At 37.4% G+C, this 23,701-nt stretch overlaps 3 protein-coding genes across 3 annotated transcripts; 2 read left to right on the forward strand and 1 right to left on the reverse strand.

Moving 5' to 3' along the window:
* The first annotated feature begins 323 nt into the window (after nt 1–323).
* On the forward strand, nt 324–4,963 carry LOC116772868 (WD repeat-containing protein 20). Its single transcript, XM_032665165.2, has 4 exons — nt 324–847; nt 1,481–1,663; nt 1,969–2,177; nt 2,339–4,963. Exons 1-4 carry the CDS (start codon nt 566–568, stop codon nt 3,360–3,362), a joined length of 1,698 nt encoding a protein of 565 aa, XP_032521056.1. The 5' UTR covers nt 324–565; the 3' UTR covers nt 3,363–4,963.
* Nucleotides 4,964–5,233: 270 nt separating this feature from the next.
* LOC116772867 (translation initiation factor IF-2, mitochondrial) lies at nt 5,234–12,772 on the reverse strand. Its single transcript, XM_032665164.2, has 15 exons — nt 12,560–12,772; nt 12,209–12,359; nt 11,968–12,088; nt 11,357–11,520; nt 10,925–11,105; nt 10,466–10,642; nt 10,344–10,393; nt 10,019–10,233; nt 9,640–9,718; nt 9,158–9,283; nt 8,008–8,233; nt 7,125–7,243; nt 6,544–6,727; nt 5,790–5,930; nt 5,234–5,427 (listed from the first exon to the last, which is right to left on the reverse strand). Exons 1-15 carry the CDS (start codon nt 12,583–12,585, stop codon nt 5,255–5,257), a joined length of 2,133 nt encoding a protein of 710 aa, XP_032521055.2. The 5' UTR covers nt 12,586–12,772; the 3' UTR covers nt 5,234–5,254.
* A 533-nt stretch (nt 12,773–13,305) lies between these two features.
* Nucleotides 13,306–23,701, forward strand: LOC116772829 (protein phosphatase 1A). Its single transcript, XM_032665098.2, has 4 exons — nt 13,306–14,477; nt 15,834–15,951; nt 20,928–21,048; nt 21,594–23,701. Exons 1-4 carry the CDS (start codon nt 13,665–13,667, stop codon nt 21,697–21,699), a joined length of 1,158 nt encoding a protein of 385 aa, XP_032520989.1. The 5' UTR covers nt 13,306–13,664; the 3' UTR covers nt 21,700–23,701.

Below are 23,701 nucleotides of genomic sequence, written 5' to 3' on the forward strand. Positions count from 1 at the left end.
GGACCCGGCACCCGCACGGTGAATCCATTGAATGCTAAGAGGTTTCGTCTCGTCTAGATATATAATTTATTTTTCTCTTATTGTCCCTTGAAGTGTTAAGTTTCTTTAAATTAAAATATGTATGTATAACACCAATGTAATATAAATTTAAGAAATAAGTTTATTATTGTTTTGTCAATTAAAATTCGATATACGAATATTTAAAACGTAAAATAGTTTTTCGTATAAATTTAGCCTAAATAATTACACATATAAAAGTCTATTTTATAAGAATCTATGTCTGGAAAAAAATAGGACCATAAACAACGAGCCGTCATGTTGTCTGATATGACACCTGACTGCTAATGTTGCATACACACAAGAAACTAATTTGATTCAGCATTTCATAATTAAAACACACAATACATAGCATTATAATCTAGCACCTAATGAGTTGATCGGAATAAGTACTTATAAGCTATGGAAATTGCTTATAAAATAATTAATAAGCGTGCGGGCTGAGGTGTCAACCGATCTAATCAGGCTTCCCAGGCGGTATCAATGAATAATAACAGGATATGATAACATGGCCGTGCAATCTGACTCTGGCGGGAAGGATGATGTGAAGACACAATTCGTGACTCGAGAGGGGACGTACAGATTGATGACATTGTCCGAGTATTCGAGGCCTAATCGTGTGGGGTACACCAGTGGCTCAGGCTCCTCTCACGTTCGAGTGTCTCTCGTTACCTTGCCGCCGGGGCCGGAGGATGGAGCACCCGGTTCCGACGGACAGGGCTCCGATGACAGAATATGTTTTAACCATGGGAAGGAGCTTTATGTTTACGTTTATAGAGGAATCAAGAAGGTAAACATTTTTTTGGTTATACAACTCTTAAGGGCATGTAAATATTTAATATCATTACATGAACAAACATTTTAAAGGTATCTCGAACACTAGCAATTACAAAAAATATTTATTTGAGACTGAAAAGTGCGATGCAATAGGGAAGAATCTTGTGGCAAAATTATTATTGTCATTTACTATTTTCAATGAACTGATAAACTAGCATGTTTAGTTTAAGTTGTATCCAGTTTTACAGAAGAATTATAAAAAAATCCTGTTTGTATATGTATACATACATGTATATATACATATCAATGTTGATAGAACAGAAGTAAATTGATAAGTTTCCTTTCAAATATTTACTAGAAAATGGATAAAAGTTTTTTAGCAATTAGATTTATGAAGTGATATGAATAAAAAAAAAACCACTGAAAGAAAAAAAACTGAAAATACTCCAGTCATTTTTGGTATAATTTAGGTTACCATACATTAAGAAATACAAATTTGTGAATTGTTCGATATATTAAGTACCTGACAAATAAAAAAAAAAAAATTAAAGTCACATAAAGAACAGTTCAATTTATAGAGCCAGAATAAGTGTACATGGAAGAATTGTCTATGATGTCATGTTTGGTATATATTCTGTTTCGTTAGGCTGCAGATCTCACCAAGCCGGTGGACAAAAAGATATACAAAGGCACGAACCCAACATGCCACGACTTCAACACGGTCACAATGACCTCGGAAACGGTGTCCTTGATAATAGGTTTCTCCACCGGTCAGATACAACTCATAGATCCTATTAAGAAGGAGTTAAGTAAATTATATAATGAAGAGGTTAGTGGACACATCTCATAAGACTATTAATTAATTTATTTTTAATGTGACAGACATGCAAGTCTTAATCAACTTAATGTATTATATAGGTATTAAATTTCTGTTTTTTATTTTCATCATCAAATTTCTATCCAAGTGTTAATAAAAATCTGTTTTTTTAATATGTATTTAAAATTTTTGAATAAGGGAAGCAAACAAGTGATTAAATAATTTTGACTGAAAATATGTCTTGACTGTCACAAAATTAAACAAGACCAATATAAGTACATTTTAATTATATTTAACTTGGTGTATACAATTTCCAGAGGCTCATAGACAAGACTCGAGTGACTTGTATCAAATGGGTGCCGGGTTCCAGCAACCTGTTTGTGAGCGCACATGCCTCGGGCCAGTTGTATGTTTACAACGAGGAACTGGTCTGTGGGGCTGCACCGCACTATCAGCTGTTCAAGACGGGGGATGGTTACTCCATCCACACCTGCAGGACGAAGTCCACTAGGAACCCCTTGTACAGGTAACAGTAACAGTATGGAAAAAAATTATTAAATTTATCATCAGTTCACTGTAAGTTCTTATAGAAAGACTATTTTCGTTAGATAGAAAACAAATTGGTTCTAGTGTCTGTTTTATTGTTTAAAATGCAAGTGTAAAAATGTAATATTGAATACATTTCAGGTGGGTGATAGGTGCGGAGGGTAGTTGTATAAACGAGTTCGCGTTCTCGCCGTGCGGCGCCAACCTGGCCGTGGTGTCCCAGGACGGGTTCCTGCGAGTGTTCCACTACGACACTATGGAGCTGATCGGCCGAGCCCGGTCTTACTTCGGCGGCTTCCTGTGTGTGTGCTGGTCGCCGGACGGCAAGTACGTCGTGGTGGGCGGCGAGGACGACCTCGTCACCGTGTGGTCCTTCGGCGAGCGACGAGTTGTGGCGCGGGGTCAAGGTCACCGCTCCTGGGTCTCTGTCGTCGCCTTTGACCCCTACGTCGTCGGCTTCGTGGAGGCCGACCGCGACCCCGGCGGCGAGGGCGGCCAGTGCTACAGACTCGGCAGCGTCTCGCAGGACACGCAGCTCTGTCTGTGGGACCTCACCGAGGACGTGCTCCGGCCACCGCCCCGCGCCCGCGCCTCCGCACACCTGTCCCCAAACAGCCAGCACCTGTCGCCGAACGGCGTGCCCGGCACGAAGGCGCCGCGCTGTGGCAAGACCAACAAGATCGGCCACAAGCACGTCGAGCTGAGCGGCGCCAACACGGCGGGCGAGCCGTCAGGGACGAAGGCGGCCGTCCGCGCCAAGACCAACAACACGCTGGCCTCCAACACGAGCGCGGCGCGTGGCAAGGACGAGGCATCCGTTTCGCTGGGCGCGCACCTGTCCCAGCGATTGGCCGGCTTCTCTTTCGGCGAGCGTCGCTCCGAGCACCGTCGGAACTTCAGCCTGGGGAAGCCGGAGCGGCCCGCGGCGCCCCGGACGCCCGCCGCGGACCCGCTGCGACTTATCGGCTCGCCGGCGTGTCCGCGATTCGACGAGTGTCCCGTGTTGGAGCCCCTGGTGTGCAAGAAGATCGCCCACGAGCGACTGACGGCGCTGCTGTTCCGCGCGGAGTGCCTGGTGACGGCGTGCGCGGACGGCGGCGTCAACACGTGGGCGAGACCGCCGCGGCCCGAGCGCCGGCGGGACAGGAGCGACCTCGTGGACTAGCGACCGACCGACTCCCGTCTTTTATATACTGTGTAGGACTGACCGGTGAACGGTGACCAGTGTAAAGTGAGCTCCTCGTGGCAGGGAGCGGCTCGGGCTCTGTGGTCGACATACCCGTTGAAGGAACCTTCATGTAATATAATGTACACAGCGCGCCGCTCGCGGGTCCACTTTTAGAGCAATACGTTGAGATTCGTCGGTCGATGTGATCGTAACAAAGACATTTCCTTTCGGCTCACGTGTATATATAGTACGTAGGTGAAGCGATCAAAGATTGCAGTCGCCGCTCCGTTCGACTTCGACCCTATTACGTTCCGTATTAGAGTCTATTTCTGAATGAGGCGGTCCGAGAGCACTGTGAGCTTTACGATATATGAAAATTATTTATTTGATTTTATTAAATATAAACGTAGAACCGACGCGAGGCTCGGTTCCGTCGAGCGTGTTGGTCCGCGCCACTTCGCCGGCGACAAAGACAAAGTTGTGGTTCGTGGTCTTATGTAGTACAATGCGTTGACATTACTCTGTTGTTGCTAGTCCGTATTATTAGAAATTCAGTAATGAATTGAATGGTTCGCTGTGGTTGTGTTTGTCGCGGGCGGGGAGCGCGGGGAGGGCGGACGCTAGATAGATATAATTGAAAGCGTGTGACCAATGTTTATGATCGCGACAATTTTCAATTAAATATTATAATATATGTTCAGTGACGCGGTACGAAGAGAGTGAACGAAGCCAGCGTCAGTAATTCAGTTTGAAAGTATTAATTTTTTTATATAAATACATATTGGAATCCACCGGCACAGTACATAAACATTGTGTCCGAGCGGTCAGTACACGGAGTCTTCACTCGCTATCGGAGTCGTAAAACTTTCCTACTGTGTAGAAATATTGAAATCTTTTATATTCCGGACGATGCTTAACGATCTTTATTTATAATTGAAATGTTTAGATGCATTTATTCCATTCTCTTGACATTTGTTTCGAGATGTACAGCAGTTTTATACGCGCCTTATTGATTATCGCCGCTTCTGAAAAGTACTGATGAATATTTAACGTTTAGTTTGTTTACAACGAATGTAGATCTATACACACGTGTCTTATAGAAGGAAACACCGACTTGCTGCGTCGAAACCCGACAGGAAGGGACGAGACGCTATGTACATGTTACTTTGTATTAGTTCACATTCACACAGCGTATGTATTTATTTGTGTAATTCCTTTACACGTTGCCACATAACAGATTTATAAAGTGTTAAAGATTTTCAACTGTTACTATAATTCTACGGGTCGGAGTGTGTTGGACCGAATGTGATCTGTGAGCGGACGGGAGGTGTGTCACAGCGATTGCTATTTAGATAATTTATTAGAGCGATCATTGACAACTCGTCCCGGCACACGTCCCGCCGCTCCGTGATTGAAGTCTCGGCTAGGTGATATTGTATTGCATGGCTCAGTTCGATGTAAACTATTAGTTCCGATGAAAGTTACTAGATGTCGCGTCTTCGCGGCCGAATTAATTTATTGATGAAGTTTGTTCTGAAATAGTGAGATGATGACGAGCCTACCAAGTTAATAAATAGACGATTCTCTTTATATTTAAATGCAGTTTTATTTCGTTGTGCTCCGTTTTAGGTATTGAATTTCGTTTATGTGACGCTCAGACTCTTGTAGAAACGCGCTTTTATTGTTAAGTATTGACACAAACAATATGTAAACAATCAAGCCTATGAAGAATATGATTTTTATTTAATTTCGCTGGTTAGCATATAAAACTACACTAATAATGTTTGTACATAATTTCTTGCTAGTATCTCTCTTAATCATTCTTGTCACCGGTGCCGACTGTTGAATGTTGTGAATAAAATTCCATGTAGTAGTTGTATATTATATTTCTAGAAGCCGGGGTCCCAGCTGGTGGTGTGTGTCTCTTCCACCATCTTATAACACTGGATGGTGTCTCCGGGCTGGATGGTGACGGACGGGTCCTCCAACCTCAGCCCGCACTCCATATCTCTCTTTATAGTAGTCACTTCGTCCTTGAGGTGTTTCATTGAAGCCAGTTTACCTGAAATGGTATACCACTACAGTTAGGATATTGTTTTAAACATTACAGAAGCAAAACATTAAAAGTTAATTACATATTTGTATTGAATGTTTATAAAAAATCTTCAATAGAATGAATTTCTTTAGTGAAAATTGTAGATCATAACTTTGAAAAATTCTCAACTAACTTAACAGGTGTTATAGCGGACACACCACAGCTTTAATACTCATTCATAAACTTGAAGATTAAAGAATGAGGAATTGAAAACAATTCAAATGTATTGTGTCAAGCAAACTTGAATAGACACGGGACAAGTGAAAAAGGATCTTAAAAGTATATGTATGATGAGGTTGTTATGACATTATAGTGTGAGCTTTACCTACCCTCATAAACAATTTCCTGTCCCCTTATAAGTCTATACAGCGCCGCTCGCTGTAGCACGCCTCTCACACAGCGGCAGCCGGCGACCGGCACCCGCCGCCGACCTTCACCAACCAGGAACTGCTGCAAAACGTTCGCTTCACCTGCAACATGTAACACCTGTATATACAATGTCAGTACTATTTATAGTCTGTAATTTATTTCATCAATACTTTATCAACATATATAATTAAAATACTTTTTTTTTTATAAGTAAATTCGGAGTATTTTAGAAATACTATTCTATTAGTAGACAGTATAACTTCTGAATAATTCTTGTATTTATGATAATTTATTTTTGGTTATTGTTGAGGTCACTCCGGCACTAAGGAGTTAGGTATTAAGGAGTATAAAGCAAAAGCTTTATTCTAAGACCGTACCGACCCTAATAACTTTCATAGTTGATATAAACTAACTGAATAGGGACTGAACTGTTAAGCCATAATATGAGTTAAAGTGATTATTTAATACAGTCATGCCCAAAGTGGGTTATAACGCCCCCTTGTTGGATCAGCAAGCCTAAAGGGGAATGGCAAAGAGACCCAGAAAAAAAGGGGGTATTGTGTAGACGCCTGGGGCTGATTTGTAATTTCATTTAGCTAGGATATGCTATAGTGGTTTTTCAGTACGTGAAAAAATAATAATTCTCAAAGTGGGCAGCAGACAACAGAAGCTTGGGAACCCCTGATGTCATTAAATATAAATAAAATATCTAACCCACGACTTCCTCGGTGAGCGTGGTGGGTATCCGGGCGCTGATCTCGTCCTTGATGTCGTCGACCAGTTTGTATATAACGTTGTGTCTCTTTATTTGTATGTTATTATTTTTGGCTTCCACGGCCACAGACGGCGGCACCTCCACGTTGAACGCGTATATCACAGCGCCGAACGCCTCGGCTATCTGGAAAAACATGTGAGAAATATTCAGACGAAATTGGGGTTAAAGAGCACATTAAACATTTCATTAAGTCTTACTGGTATTATTGAAAGGGAGATTTGTACGGATATAAGTTCTGCGATTATGTAAGTTAGATGTAAGGATAACAGAGATTAAAGCCCCGTCAATTCGCGTAGTTCCCGCGGGAGTTGCACGCAGTATGTACCACTCGGACGATAGATGTCGCTATTGGTTAGTGAACATATTTATTTCTTTGGAACACTGGCTAAGGCGACCAGGACAAAAACTTGACAACAATTGAATAGAAAAAGACTATAAAATAATTTATTGTATTTCAGACGTAGATGTTGGTACATAAATATTTCCGATATTTAATTTTGTGTAGCACATTATAATATACCTCAATATCCCCGGGCGTCACTTGTCCGATTCCGAAGTGCACCAGTTCCATCTTCACGCGACTCTCGTCGTAAGTCTCCAGAATGTCAAGCAGAGCCTCCACAGAGCCGTCCACGTCACCTGCACAAAAACACACATAAAATACAATAGACCTATTATATGTGTGATATAATTTAATCGGTTCTCTATTTAAGTTGTAGGTTTAAGGGGCCCTATCTAACGCGCGTTAAACGCTCACCTCCACCGTGTAAGCTCCTTTCTCTACCCAACCAAATTTGAAAGGAAGCTACTAGGGCTGCCTTCGAAATACGTTCCAAGAAGAAATTGATGCTAGTTCTGGCCAGGCCCAAGTCGTTGAGTAGGTTGTAGAGAGATTTAGCTGTTATACCTTTAGCTCCCATTTCTACCGCGTACAATTCACGACAAACCTATTCTTAGTGAGCTCGTAATACTTGTTAACCTTGATGGCATGGTTTTTGGGCGTGTTGGTTTCCCAAGGAACCGTGATCTCTATCATCACAACGCGCTTTAAAATGTGTAGATATGGTAAATAAAATGTAAATAATTCCGTGTTATCAATACCATTACTTTTTTTTGATTTTGTCGATTACACAATCCCAGTTTCAAAATCTTCAATTGAATACTTTATAACAATAAAAATTAAAATTGGAAAAAGTTCGCAATTGATTAGAAATATATTCGTTACATAAATTAATACTCAGAGAAATCAAAACCATCCACAAATATTTAATAGGAAAAATGCTTATTTGTTAAGCCTGTCACACACGCAGAGAATATCGTCTCCTGGTTGGTGTCAGGGAATCTATGTATCAGACGGTAGCCTGTCGGAGGTGTATGTTCGTCAATGAAGGATCTGCTGATACCTTTGACGAGCACGTGTAAGGCGGGATGTCCGTCCTCCTGGATCATCTTCTGGCGCGGTCCCTGCTGCCTCGTCTTCATCCGTCCCAGAGCTCGCTTCGCCGCTAGCTGTCTCTGGTACTCCTCGCGGTGACTGATCTCCTTCACGGATATCGCTTCGCTGTCGACGGCTTGCTTTTCCTTCATGCGCTGGTTGCTGCGCCACCTCATAACCTCGTTGGCTCTTTTCTATTAATCAAAGATATCGTAGAGGCACTAAATTAAGATAGCAAAGAGAATCTTTTGGATTTTATCATTGCGATTAATATTATAAGATATATGTAAAGAAATTTATATTTCTTTAGTTTGAATTTTCCCGCGTTTTGCGCTGTCACTGTCTACGAACAAAATGTTACGAGGCTTGATTGTGATTTGTGGAACCATCTCGACAAAGATGGCGATACAGAGTGGTGGAATAAATTCACGTTAAAAGAAATACTTGTTTAAATTGTTAAAAATAAGGTTTAGTGGAAGAATAAACATTGAAGTCGTTTGTTTGTTTGCAGTATTTGTATTAATTTCATTCTGTGTAATTTAGATCCGGTAAATATTTTCAAGTTGTAAACAACAAATACTTTGTTTACAGAACAACAACACGTTTATATATTTATACTCATTGGTCATTAATACTAGGAGAGGGATCTTGCATATATTTGACTAACTCTGAATCTCAGTCTATCAATAGCTTGGATCGCGACCAGCAAGTATGAGGACGATAATGTAAACATTTTCGCCGAATAGGTAATTTTGGATATTTTTTGACGTCTTCGATAAAGAAATATGTCTATTAATATGGATAAGTTTTAAAACGAATCTGAAAGAAAGCAAAAAGAAAAAATAACAAAAAAAACAAAAACCTTGAAATATGAAACCTCTAACACGACAGACCTGGTTATATGAGTCATGGTGAGTGGTGACGTCATGATATTTAAGATTCTCGCTTACACATTGAAGTGAAGCTAAGTTTTACCGACACTGCGCGTTTTATATTTCTATCTGCATAATCCCGACGTTTCGATGCCTTTGCAGCATCTTTGATCACGAGATGAAAGTGTCTGACACTTTATTACAAACTTAGTTTCAATAGGAACATATTAATGTAATGACAGGTACCTCTGAATCGACCTCAATGACGTAATCCCCTGCGGAGGGCATCTCCCTCCAGCCGAGCACGCGGACAGGGGTCGAGGGCGCAGCGACATCAGTGGGCAGGCCTTCGGACGTTTGTAGGAGGCGTACCTTTAACACGAACACATTAATACGTGATCACTGTAGTTTTATTTATTTCAAACACTGACTACATAGAGCTGACTGGGATTCCTTAGCAAGAGTGTGTATGCTCACACTACGCACTTCTCGTTTACGGTTTTATGAAGAAAAGCCAGAAAAGCTCGGTATTAATGTTATGTTATTAATAACATATTATGGATAAGAGTACAGTGGTGGGAGGTGCAGGTCAAGCTATAGGACGCGAGTCTCTGGGCGATGATGGACACATGGCACTTCTAATTGGAAACTCCTCTCAGTGTATCGACCTTGGCTCAGTTCCAGTATCATTACATTTGTTTAAATTTATTCATACGAGCACCCCTCACCTTCCCCCACCCCTGGCCCGCCACCAGCACGGCTCCCCTCCGCAGACACCCTCGCTGCACCAACACCGTCGCCTGTTTACTGTAACAAGGGATATCTCTACATGTACATACTTCATAAGCGACAAAAACCCTTCGTCCCCGGTGTTAGTGGCAGTTACTTGTACCTGACCCGTGTACCGTTGTCATATAAATGTAATTTTAAACTATCTCAGAGCAAGTTGAATAGAATTAAACAGTAAGATAAACTAAAATACAACCTTTAACCACCTGAAACGGAACTGTCCTCGTTTATGTTAAATTCTTCTAACTAACCTCAGCATTATAAATGTATGAAGGTACTCGGGTGTTTCACTAGCATCAAATCTATTAAATATCTCACCCAGTCCGTGGGTCCACGAGAGCCTCGATGACGACCCCCTCCACTGGCCCCCCGGGGTCCGCCTTCAGCTCCATGAGCTGTGCCTGCAGGATGAGCGCTTCCACCAACGTATCCAGGTTCTGTTTCTTCAGCGCCGATATCGGTATAGCCTGCACGTCTCCGCCCAGCGCCTCACACACTATACCGTGCTGAGCGAGCGAGTGAAGAGTCCTCTCCTGGAATATAGACAGTTTACGACTACCCTCATACACGATCACACCCACGAGGCAACAGAGAAATGTATGGAGATAAAAACGGAACGAGTGTTAAATAGAGGCATACCTACAATGTCAACACCCGGCTTGTCCATCTTATTGATAGCCACCAAGATCGGGACTGTAACGAGATAACGCTACATTAACTCTGGTCCCTACAAAGGAATACTTTTCTCTTCATCATGAATCTCACCGTCCGCGTCCCTGGCCATTCGAACGCTCTCCACCGTCTGCTCCATGACCCCATCGTCCCCGGCCACCACCAGCACCACTATGTCCGCTCCCCGCGCGCCCCGGGACCTCATCGCCGTGAACGCCGCATGTCCCGGCGTATCCAAGAACGTCACCCTATCACCAGAAGACAGCTTCACTGGAACATGGATATCGACGACTTAGACAATAGCAGGATATGAAAAACTTTGTTATAATGGAACGTAATAATACAGCAACGGATTCAGAAACAAAACCCCACATACTCTCACGCGCTTTGGGTAACATATCTTAGATAATACCGGTGAAGCAAATAAAAATATATGTGTTGATTAAATTATATTCCGAGAAACATTATTTACCTCAATTCTCACGAAAATTAAGCTATCAAAATAATCATTTCTGTGATTGATGTATTAACAGATATACAACCCGTTATCACCTTCAAATGCACCAATGTGTTGAGTGATGCCTCCGAACTCAGAATCGACCACTGAGGTGTCTCTGAGGGAGTCGAGCAGTGTGGTCTTGCCGTGGTCTACATGACCCATGACACACACTACGGGGGGACGAGGTCGGAGAGCCTCGGCTGGGGCCGGTGGAGCGGGATAGGCATCTCTGTCCTGATGCAATAATAAAAAAACTAAATAATTCATTGTCATGAGACGAAACCTCTTAGCATTCCATGGATTCACCGTGCGGGTGCCGGGTCCATCGCGTTGCAGGGAGAGGAGCTTCAACAGTGCCTGGGGCTTGCGACCCAGGTGTAGGTATAAGGGGCCCCTATCTAACGGGATTTCCATGCTCACCTCCACCGTCCAAGCTCCTCTCTATACCCAACCAAATTAATGAATATTTAAATAATGGAACTTACAATTTCTTCATCTTTCTCTTCATCAGGTCGAGGAACTATTTTAAATCTATATCCCGATATCTTTACCACATCCCTGACTATTTGTGGATTGTGTATAACGGTGTCCTCTTTATAAACAACTTCGGAGTTCTTGTCCGCAAACTGCAATGCATTGTAAATATGCTCTGGAAACCAAAAAATAAGAGTTCTATTCACATTCACATCCTTACTAACATTGTAGATGCCAATGTGTGAATATGCAACTAAGGATGCAACAATGTGTATTTGTTTTTCATTCTAAATCTATTAATAGTTTTCAATAAAACTACTATAATATATGATGAAATAACATATCAGGTACACTTTTCCATTGTCTATGTAGTTCCAATGGAAACATTCTATGAAGTCCTGTCATCTAGACAATAGATGGCGCTGCCTAATGCCTAATAAACTAAATAATTCATTGTGATGAGACAAAACTTTTCAGCATTCCATGGATTTACAGTGCGGTTGATAGGTCCATGCGGTTGCAGGGAGTGGAGCGTCAACAGTGCCTGTGACTTGCGACCCAGATGTTAAACGCTCACCACTACTCTCCCAGCTCCTCTCCCTATTATCTCTATTTTTCTTACCGACATCCTTCTGAAGTACATCAGATATCTCCTTGACAGTCATATTCTTCCATATCCCGACCACCTCCGAACCAGCCTTAGGGGAATACCTGATAACTCTTCTGCCTTGGTTTTCTATATGCTACAATTTTAAAATAAATTGCTGTTAGAATTGCACCTTAATAATAGACTACTGTTACAACTTAGACTACAATGTTTTACTACACTGACTACAAGCTTATAATATTATAAACTGACATACCCTCTCCTCAATAGATTTTCTTTTCTTCAATGTTATGTGTGATGTAGATATTTGTCTCATAAAGCTTTTCTTATTATAAAAGTCATTTGAAAAGCATTTCCTTGATTCTAATATTTGTGTTAAGTCATTTTTATACTGTCTTACAAACAACCTGAAAATACGCAATGGTAATAATATAAATATACTACAATTTCTCACAATTATTTATTCACTTCATTTCAGTATTCATAACATTACATTTTGATAACATATATATAAATATATACATATATATATTTTTTCTTTACTTTATAAAAATTGAAAGTGCATACTAAATCGACAAAACCTAAATCAATTTATGTAATAACATACCTGCTAAACAAAACACTTCTGTACATGGTAACTAAAAATTGACTGTAATGTATTAATGTAACAAAATTAACGTATATTCGTTTCGTTTTTATATATAAAGTTATGTTATATACTTAGTATTAACAACGTTTTCATATAAATATATCACAATTCACATTCATATTATTGCCTAACCTCTATCGACATCTAGTACCTCTGGTGTTCTGTCTTTTAATTGCAGTAACGTCAAAGTCACATTTATATAATAAAAATTAAACATAGTTTGCTTATACTTCTATCTATGGATGGGTTATAATATATTATCGTTGGTAACAAAGTTAAATAAATATTGAAAGTTAATATATAATTTTAACGAATATTCTTAAAACTTGGTTAATTTTTTTTAGATATATATTTTAAGATTATAAATTATGAGATAGGATTAGATTATAATTTATAGAAATTTCTTGTTAAGGTCCTGAAAAATATTTCCCAAATAAATATATAATAATAATATAATGCTGCAATGATCTTCAAAAATATTGCAAGATAAATATTACTGCAAGTTTTACTCCGAATATGAATTTTTGTTCGAATTCGTAAAAAAAAAAACACCATCGCTGAATTACGACACTAAAATAACTTAGAAATATAAACAGAAGATTGATGTTAATTTTTTATTTAGACTGTTAAAACTTCTAAACTAAAATATCGAAAAAAAAGAACTTGTAGTTTTACTAGCCTAGCTTTTACAAATATAGTCACTATGAATTAGTCATAGACAAATACTATTTATGTCCGCCATTCATTCTTTTGAGTTGCTTTTTCGTTTTACGATTTCGTAGGGAGCACGATTTGTCACCGAGTTCGACGCAACATCATAGCCTAAAACCAATTACGTAGAAGCAAAATAAGCTGCATAATCATCTATTGGGATCATCAGAACGTTTTAGTTAATTGTTCAGTTGAGTGTAACAGATTTGTAGTTCACCTGTGGGACGAGATCATATCTTAAGTCCAGTGATGCTCTTCCTGGTCTTTAATTTTATCGGCCGCGACTTTGACTCGAGTGCCTGATGGTGTGGAAATTATGTGCGAATAAAAAAATAGTACAGAGGGACTCAGCATGGGGGCCTTTTTAAACAAGCCCGAAACTAAGAAGTACAACGAGAGTGGCGAAGGTAACGGACTACGCTATGGCGTGGCGTCGATGCAGGGCTGGCGCATGGAGATGGAAGATGCTCATCATGCGCAGCTTACTTTAAACGGTACATTATCGGACTGGTCATATTTCGGCGTATTTGATGGCCACGCGGGGGCCAAGGTGTCAGCACACTGTGCCGAAAATTTGCTGGAATGTATCTTGCAGACCGAAGAATTTCGGAGAGACGATATAGTGGAGGCGATTCGTACTGGTTTCCTAGATCTCGACATGAAAATGCGAGAATTGCCGGAACTTTCTAACGGCGCGGAGAAGTCAGGTTCGACAGCGGTATGCGCTTTTGTCTCACCAAAGCAGATATACATAGCAAATTGTGGCGATTCGCGCGCGGTTTTGGCACGGAACGGTGCTCCGATTTTTGCAACTCGGGATCATAAGCCGGAGCTGCCATCTGAGAAGTCTCGTATCGTCCAGGCTGGAGGTTCGGTCATGATACATCGTGTCAACGGCAGTCTGGCGGTGTCGCGAGCTCTAGGAGATTACGAGTACAAAAAGGTTCTGGACCTCGGGCCCTGCGAGCAGCTGGTTTCTCCGGAGCCAGAGGTGTCCGTACACGAGCGTCTGGATGTGGAAGACGAGTTCCTCGTGCTAGCCTGTGACGGAGTATGGGATGTGATGAGCAACGAGGCATTGTGTGCCTACATCCACTCACTACTGCTACTGACGGATGACCTTGTTGCTATCACTAATCAAGTCATTGACACTTGTCTTTATAAGGTATGATTGTCTTCTCAATATGATCCCATTGAGTTATAACATTATTATAACATCAATCTCATTTTTAATAACTGAATTTATTTGAAATACTGAATGTTATTTAGCACTTTCAGTAAGTTACTACAAAATAGTGAATTACCCTAACCACAAGTGTTATATGTATAATAAAACTACCAAAATTAAAGTGGCATGTTACAATTAAAATATCACAGGGTCATGTTATAACAATGTGATGAGGTTGTATTTCCTTATATGTAACTTGTTATACATCAGCCAGCACTAACTGCTCTTTTTGTTCTCACTGACTATATGATATTCTGTCCAATTAAATAGAAATTAATTAGTCAACCAGCCTTTTCTGCACATTTAAAGATTTTAACGACCAAAATAATGGATTATTTTTAAGGAAATTATTTATTTCTGTCTCTCTAACGCTAGGTATAACATTATAATGGAAAATAATGGTAGTTACATAGGTAAAGTAAAGAAAGGCTACCTAACGTGTGGCCAAGCTACAGAGGATATATTACCTTCTTTAAACACAGTAAGTCAGTTATAGATTAACCAATATTTTGAACATAATATTAGAGTTGGTAAATCTTCACACAATGTATTGATAATTTCATAATTAAATCTACTTCATGGCGACACTGACAAAATAGTTCCGTTAATATATTAAAATAATATAAGTATTGCTTGAGGAAAATGTTCATACAAATTACTGATATTAATTCCTCATACAGAAAATAATATTTCATTATGAACCAAACACATTTATATTGAAGTTAAAACCAGTCCATACTAATAAATGGTTTAGAAAGACATGACTCATGACAATGTAAGAATATCGTTTCTCTTATATGTGAGGGGATAAATCATTGATATAAAATGAGAATACTACATTGTTTCTACATAGACATTTCACAATGTATTCAGTATGTCGGGATGTCTTTGATAGTGTCACAACACTCGTCACAAGACTCGATACAGCTTATGTTATGAGTTACCCATCACGGTCTATTATAAACTTCTTTCTTTCTTTGAATCTTTATTGCTATTTATTACAGGAATATTCAATGCTTATTTTATACAGAAATTATATACTACAAGAGATGGTAAAAACAATTTTATATGAAGCATTGTAATTGAGAGGAGATGTTGTTTATTTTTTCGATTGTCTAACAAACATATACACATGAGACGAGAATTAAATCACTTTCACAATTTTACTCCTTAATTTCTATAAAGAAATTAATTTTATAAATTCCCAGTGTTGCGATATTATATAATTGTATGGGCTTATTTTTATAGGTTCCATTACTAACAATAACAATTGACATTCTATAACATTTCCAGGGTAGTAAGGACAACATGAGCATTGTGCTGGTGGTGTTCCCGGCTGCTCCCAAGCCGAGTCCAGAGGCGCAACGTGCGGACCGAGAGCTAGACGACACGCTGCGACAGCGGCTCACAGGTTGCTATTACTCTTTACTGCATGCGTGCGCGCACTCGCCTCGGCCACACGGCTCCGACACGCAGACAGACAGACAGACAGACACGCTAACAGAACATAACTTAGACCAGAGCGAAGTCAGGGGATGACTCGAGTGAAGGAATGTTTGTTGTGGGATATAGAACTAAACATACAAGGGATCTTACATTGGGGCCATTTGAATTAACCAACACTGTCAAACGTTATTTTTAATCCCAATTCAGTTGATCTATTATATACATATATACATAGTTATATTTTAATAGAAAAATGCCATATTAAGTGTACTTGTTAAAAGAGCTCTTATTTATTGACAAAAATTTTAATGATATTTAAGCCATATTTGCCAAAATGTTAACCATTTAAGAAATATTATACGTATTTGTATATAGATAGTAGAAATTATACATTTTAACATTATATATAATTGATCATGACAATAAAAATACATTTTTCTCAAACACTTGACACTACTGCATATGTTCATATTGAGAAAAAAAATAATTAAATTATTCTAATTTTAAACTTGGTATATTCATAAATTATATAAACTACACGTTGTTTGTTATAAGTTGCAATCAGTTTCAACAATCGCTATAACTTGAGGTCGTTAAAACTTTAATTTTCTTATAATCTGTCAGTATAAAGCAGACTACTTAAAATATTTGATATGCATCTTATACTGCTTTTTTGTTGTGAGGTAAAATATACATTTACAAATATGACGTCACAAAGAGCATTGAATCGCGGTAAAAATTATTAAAATTTTATTGTCTTATGTAATACGTAAAATATTTTCTTACGTCCCAAACATAGACAAATGACTTGAATTCATCAATTCACTTGAATACACAATCTTTCAAGGATATTTAGAATTAACATCTGATTACATACTGTACTATATTAAAAATAATTTGGGCATTCTAAATCTTTAATCTATAATACGTTTGCTCAAACCAGTTGAATAATTTAATTAATTACTTGATTCTGATTTTGATATCGATAATTTCGATATTATGCATTCGGTTTTAATTCGTTTTATTCGATAAAACTTAGTTAAAGCTTCGTTTAAAAAAAAAAAATCGATTTGACATTCAGTATTAATAAAGTACAATCTTGCCATAGACAAATGTTATTTTATAGAAATGTATGTATTTACCACATTTTATAGGCTTTAAACATTATTACATTCCCCAATTACGTGTGCCAAAATACATGTGAACCGTAAGTTTTTCATATAAAAATATTCAACATAATTTATCAACGGATATGATGCAATAAATATGACAACAAATCTCAAAGATTGGTTGTTCTTAATTATAAATTTAAAAACGTCTTCAAATTGTCACAACAACGAATCCCGTTAAGAAATTTGTATATACGGCTTTTGAAAATCAAAATGGTGAATAATCCGTCGATTACGTATCCATACAAAGCTACCGTGACTTCGTGTTTAATATTTGATTGATCGAATTATGTCCTCGCGTGCCACGCTCGGTATACATAGCAGGTAAGATTCTATACATCTAAGTTTGATCGTATGATGCATATAATAATAGTATTAAACTCTTTGTTATTATTACACAAGGAACACAGTATATTATAATATTCTCGCTGCATAGTTCTTTATGTGAATAAAATCCGTTAAAGTTTAGAACTTAAATAAATTAATTCGTTTATTTCACATCAAAGCAACTGTCTTTATAGTCATCCACATGCTACTGCGGTAATGGCCATTAAGATTGTTTTTTTTTTATTTTTCAAATGCTTTATAACATTCTGAATAAATGTTGATTGGTTGTGGGCTGTAATAGTGTAGGGAGAGCGGGCAACTTGAAAGTGTGTGGGCGTAGCATTGTATTGAGAGGTCTGTTATACTAATAACATCTGTTCTAATATAATTTCCTTTAAACATTTCTTTCATTTAACACATAATATTAGGTATGTTCTATTAAATATTTCAAATTTATTAATAATATAGATTTTCTATCACAATATAATTTTTGAATCTTTAATATTCCGACTAATAACAAATATTAGTTGTGCGTTTTAACTAGCAATATTTCTTCCAATCATAGAATTTACTAGCAGTGCCTGTATAATACAATTCCCTTTACAATAAAATTTATGTATTTAAAAAAAAATAAAAATAAATAATTTATTTTTAAGATTATATTGATGAATTAATGAACTGGTCACATTTTTATCTCCTAGTATAGAGGAAAATATACCTAGTGCTGTAAGCAGATATACATTTGTCTTTTTAATAGTTTATAAATTAGTTATATAGATATTTGACTTTAGAATAAATTCTCTCTCTCATTTCATTACATCTGAAATATCATTGAAAGTACAAATGTTTTCAGATTTCACGATACAAACACATTATATTTACATTTTATATTAAATTATTTACATGTGATAAATATCATTCACGATAGATAAATATAAGACAAGTGTTTAGTATTCACTTTAGTACAACACATACTGATACAGTACAAAATATGTAAAAAAAATAAAATACATATACATAAGCTGCACTATTGTATTAGAAATATATTTTCATTATACATATATATTAGGTAAAGATCTTTAATTAATTTATATATTCCTTGTAACATATCACGGTAATAGAATTTAGTATTATCTGTATTAGAGAATTAATATTTAAATCGTCATATACTGACGACCTTTATGTCATTTTCATAATATTCTCTATATTGTGATGATTATATCATGACCTCCTTAGAGACATTGTGTTAACAATATGTGATATTCTGTCATCTCTATAATAATAGTATTTTTTTTATTTAATATCTGTTAACATAAATAATATATATATATTTACATTGTTATTTATTAAAGCGTGTTTGAATCTATATATAGTTTCATTGCTTTAGTCCTAGCCCTTGTGTTAATAGTGTTGTTATATGTTTTTTTTTTAATATTTTAATAATGAAAGGATTAAAGCAATGAACGCTCACGCACTGCCATAGTCTGTAATACAGTGACTGATGGCGGAAAGTTTTTAGTGTCAAATGAAGCCGTACGCGTGACGCCTTGACGCGTGACGAGTGACGAGTGACGTATGACGATCCTATTGAAAATTGATCCTATGTAGATTTATATTATACTATTAAAGCGGTTCAGGGCTCTATAATTATGGATTTTAAGGTTTCCTACGCATATTTTCTTGTTGGCATCCCAATGACAGAGATTTTTTTATGTTTACACCAAATCTATTAATACTTGATACGTATATGGGATGAGTGGGAAAATTTTAGGTTTTTCTATTTTTAATTTTTTTTTTGTGTTTTTTAATCTTCACCTAAAAAATATGATACCCTGTTTTTTTTTAATATGAACCATCAGTTATAAGATATAAATGTTTATTTTTTCTAAGTTTTATATCTAAATTGTAACTATAACGTAACCAAGGGCCGTAGTCAAGGTGAAAAGAACTCGGGACATACCGAAAATGAATCTTATGTGTAAAGAAATATGGCATGTATTATAAAAATGTAAGCATTCCGTGACTCGCGCCAGTTTTAAACGACGAATATAAAGACTTCTTTTGCTTTCGTCGGTTGGATATAATGAGGAAGAAAGCGAAACTTAAAGATCTTTATACGTAGTTGTTATATATAATCGCTTGCAGTGTCAACGAAGTTTGATATAAAATGTATTAGTATAAAAAATGTATTTTCTAATATTAATAAGAATAATGTATAATTATTTCACGTTGTTACATGTTAGTATTTTTTATTTTTGTGTAGATGTATGAAGGGATTGTTCTATATAACTTTCGACTTGTGCGTGTATATTTTTCGTGTTTGTATCCTTATAGTTTTGCGTAGACAAAACTATATACAGAGCGTTATTAGTTTATCACTTATAAATTTTAACGCGGGTAATTGAAACCCCGAAAGTGTAGTAACGGTTCTGTCCACACTATTATAGCACGTAATCTACGTTTACGTGAGGATAACATACATATCTGTATTATAATTAATATAGAATATTTAGAGACGAAAGTTCTCAGCAATCTATGGATTCACCGTGCGAGTGCCGGGTCCATCGCGTTGCAGGGAGAGGAGCTTTAACAGTGTCTGGGACTTGCGACCCAGGTGTAGGTTTAAGGGCCCTATCTAACGGGATTTCAACGCTCACCTCCACCGTCTAAGCTTCCTCTACCCAACCAAATTTGAAAGGAACCTACTAGGGCTGCCTTCGAAATACGTTCCAAGAAGAAATTGATGTTATTTCTGGCCAGGCCCAAGTCGTTGAGTAGGTTGTAGAGAGATTTAGCTGTTATACCTCTCTTTCCCATTTCTACCGCGTACAATTCACGACAAACCTATTCCTAGTGAGTTCGTTAGTGAGCTCATAATACTTACTGAATATATATCACTATCTGCCGTGGCGGGAAGGTTTGGATGGTTTAAGTTTAATCGATCCTTACGTCATGTGAATTTCCATTCCCGTTATATGTAATCACCCGTAGTTCCCTGGAATCGGGGAATAACCCCTGTTTGATGCATTCACCCTTCGATACTTTATTTTTGCCACCTTCAACATGCATTTGTTTGTTGTGTGTTAATTATTTTACTTGATATTTATTGTACGTCATACATATTATATTTTAATAATAGACGACTGCTTTAGAATTAGCTGGAGGTTAGATTTTGCAAGGCTTAAAAATTTTTCAATGTTATTAATTTTTCGATAGTTTTTTTTAAATTTATATATGTAATTGGATACGTTAACAATCATCGTCTCGGTATTTGGTACAATAATATGTACATATTATATTTATGCAAAGTAACTATAATAATAGTCTCTTTAATGTTAAGTCTGTATTATGTAGGATTCTTCATATAATTTGTCAGTTTGGATGGGTGAATATTTCTGTGGTCCAGTTTAAATGTTTGACTGAATTTATATGTCGGTTGTTACAGCTCTGATAGAGAAGAGCGCCGGTTCCGAAGAGGACACGTGCTCCAGCTTTTCGTACGTGTTGAAGCAGCTGGTGCAGGAGAACATACCGGGACTGCCGCCCGGTGGAGGCCTCGCTGCCAAGTTAGTACACGCACGTATATGTATATATAATTGTGCTATGTTCATAACTTTTATATGAAGCTAATACTTCCGGATTACTACGCCTTAACTTATTATTTAAAAAGAAAAAGAACTACATACAAATTTTTAACTTGCAGTAACCGTGATCAGGGTTACCAATGCATCGCGGGAGTACGTAGTATTTTTTTTAATAATAAACAACGCGTAGTGATCCGAAAGTATTAGTTTCATTCAAATGACTACTCGAGAATGTCTTAGATCTCATCACATCACTTCTGTTTAGTTTTTTCCTTACTCATAATACAGCAGCGTCAGCTGTAGTCTACGCCCTATGGCATGTCACGTGACTTTGATAACGTCGACGTTTTATTAGAACCCATTGATTTGTATGCGACGTAAAAAGTAACAAACATCCATATATAATAACTAATAACTGTCTCGTTTATAATAACACAATATTACACGTGCTTCATTGACATTTAACTCTACCGTTTGTAGTCACGCAAACACACCCACAAGTAAATTAAACGAATGTACGATTTCAGGCAATCGCTCCTGGACAAGATATACAGGGAGTTCTACCCGGAACACATCGACAGTTCGCAGACCTTCGACTGTCAGGCCGAGTTGGACACGTTCGGGGCCAACTAGACACACACGAGGGGCTTAAACCTGTCTCCCCGCAACCCCTACCACCCTCAACCCCATCGCGCCTAACATATCTCTATTCTTGATATCCTATAACTATACAATGAAATTTCAAATATTAGTCGATGTATCGTTTTAATGTTTTTTAAAATGGAGAAAAAAAAATTTTTGAACATTATATTCTTTATCTGTTATGGACCAAGACGTAGTTAATTCTATTGAAGATGACGGTAGTAGCACAAAATGTCGATGTCTCCGAGTTCGGGTTTACGGGTTTGAGCCTCGGCCTGAGTGTGGGGACGACTTGTAATTGGACATATTTTAAATGAACGCTGAACCTATATTCACCGTGACTGTACAAATAAGAGAGGTCTAAATAAAAAATGGTTAGTGTTGTCCCAGAGCCGGACACGCGCCGCTCGATGTAATGACAACTTGTTTTTGTAAATAAAATTAACGCGTCTCAAAGAGCGTGGGGCGCGGCGATGGCTCTGTGGTGTCGCTTAGTCTGTGACCGTTGCCGTTCGTTTTTAAAACTGCTTTGTATAAAACCCGCTCGTACACCATAAATGCTTGTCTGTAGACGGACGAGTGACTCTATGGTACGCTGAAACGGCAATGGTACAGCCCGGTGATAGCATTCATGAATTTTAATGTTTAATAAATACTCTAGCCTTATCTGCTGTGGGTCATAGACAAAAAATTGTTTTTTTTTTTTAAATGATGCTAATGTTGTTAATATTCATCCACAGTGGTATCCTTCGGATCTGTGCACAAATTTTTTTATTTTCCCCGACGATATATCTAGCCAAATATAATAGTTTTAAATATTTGAATTGTATAGCAATGCAATATTCTATTTTGGCGGCGTTACATTTAATTTTTAGATTAGTTCACCGTTCTATGTTCTATCGACTAAACGCGTCGCTGGATGTGTAGACATTCAAATTAGATATATATATATAAAAAAAATGTATTGTGGTCTGTTTCAAGTAGATAGTGGGAATAGCTGGGAGGCAAAACAAAATTTTCCTATACTGCAGAATCAACTTGATAAATAATAATCGTTACGAAGTCTCCTGAAGTACAGCACCTTTTAATATAAGTATTCTATGGTCGAAATTGATGTTAAATGTTGCCAGTTGTGTTTATTTGAAGGCACTTATTGTACATAATTGTATCTCCGCAGACTGGACCTCGTTAACCTAAAGCTTTGTTTTAAGAACTTCCCTCTAGTGTTGTCATCGATCGTGTTCTAGCCATGCAAAATTGTCTATGGTTTATTGTCAGTTTTTTAAATTTATTCGGATTGTTCCTGTTCCGTAAACACTATATAATAGCGACTTAGTTACATTGCCTGCATAAAAAATGCTTTGTACTTAAACATCGTAATTTATTTAGATTTTTTGGACTTGCTTTCATTTGAAAAAAAAGGGGTAAATTTCTTTCTGAATATGAGTTTTGTTTTATTTAATTTTTTTCTGTCTCTTTTAATTTATGTGGGGATATTAAAGAACATTGTTGTAATAGCCTAAGTAGTATACTTCTGTATAATAAAACTTTTGTACCTGCTCTACCAGAACATTAGGATCTTTGAATAAACAATTATCTATCTTACTACAAGTGGATTGGAATCATTTTAGTACTAACGCGGTGAGGACGGGCTTATCAAATGGGCCTCTTTCCGTATGGAATGAATGTTTTCAAATTGCTCTTAATGAATTTCATATTAATATATCCTTTGACTAAAACATTCATCGGTACATATTGTCAGTTTTGTTGTCTTTATATTTAGATATTTTTTTTCTTCTATTTGTGAATTAGACCGACTATATCTGGCAGTGGGTTTGGAAATGAAATATTTTTTTATGTCCATCTTAAGTGGACAGTAGTAGGTTAATCTGTTTTTTTTTTATAATTTTGCTTTCTCACGAAAGTCGACAAGTGTGTCTAATTATATCTAGTAGACGCTTGAACAATAAATAAATAACTGTACGTACCTTAA

This window comes from Danaus plexippus (genome assembly GCF_018135715.1).
Source record: "Danaus plexippus chromosome 18 unlocalized genomic scaffold, MEX_DaPlex mxdp_35, whole genome shotgun sequence".
In the NCBI taxonomy this organism is placed as follows: Eukaryota; Metazoa; Arthropoda; class Insecta; order Lepidoptera; family Nymphalidae; genus Danaus; species Danaus plexippus.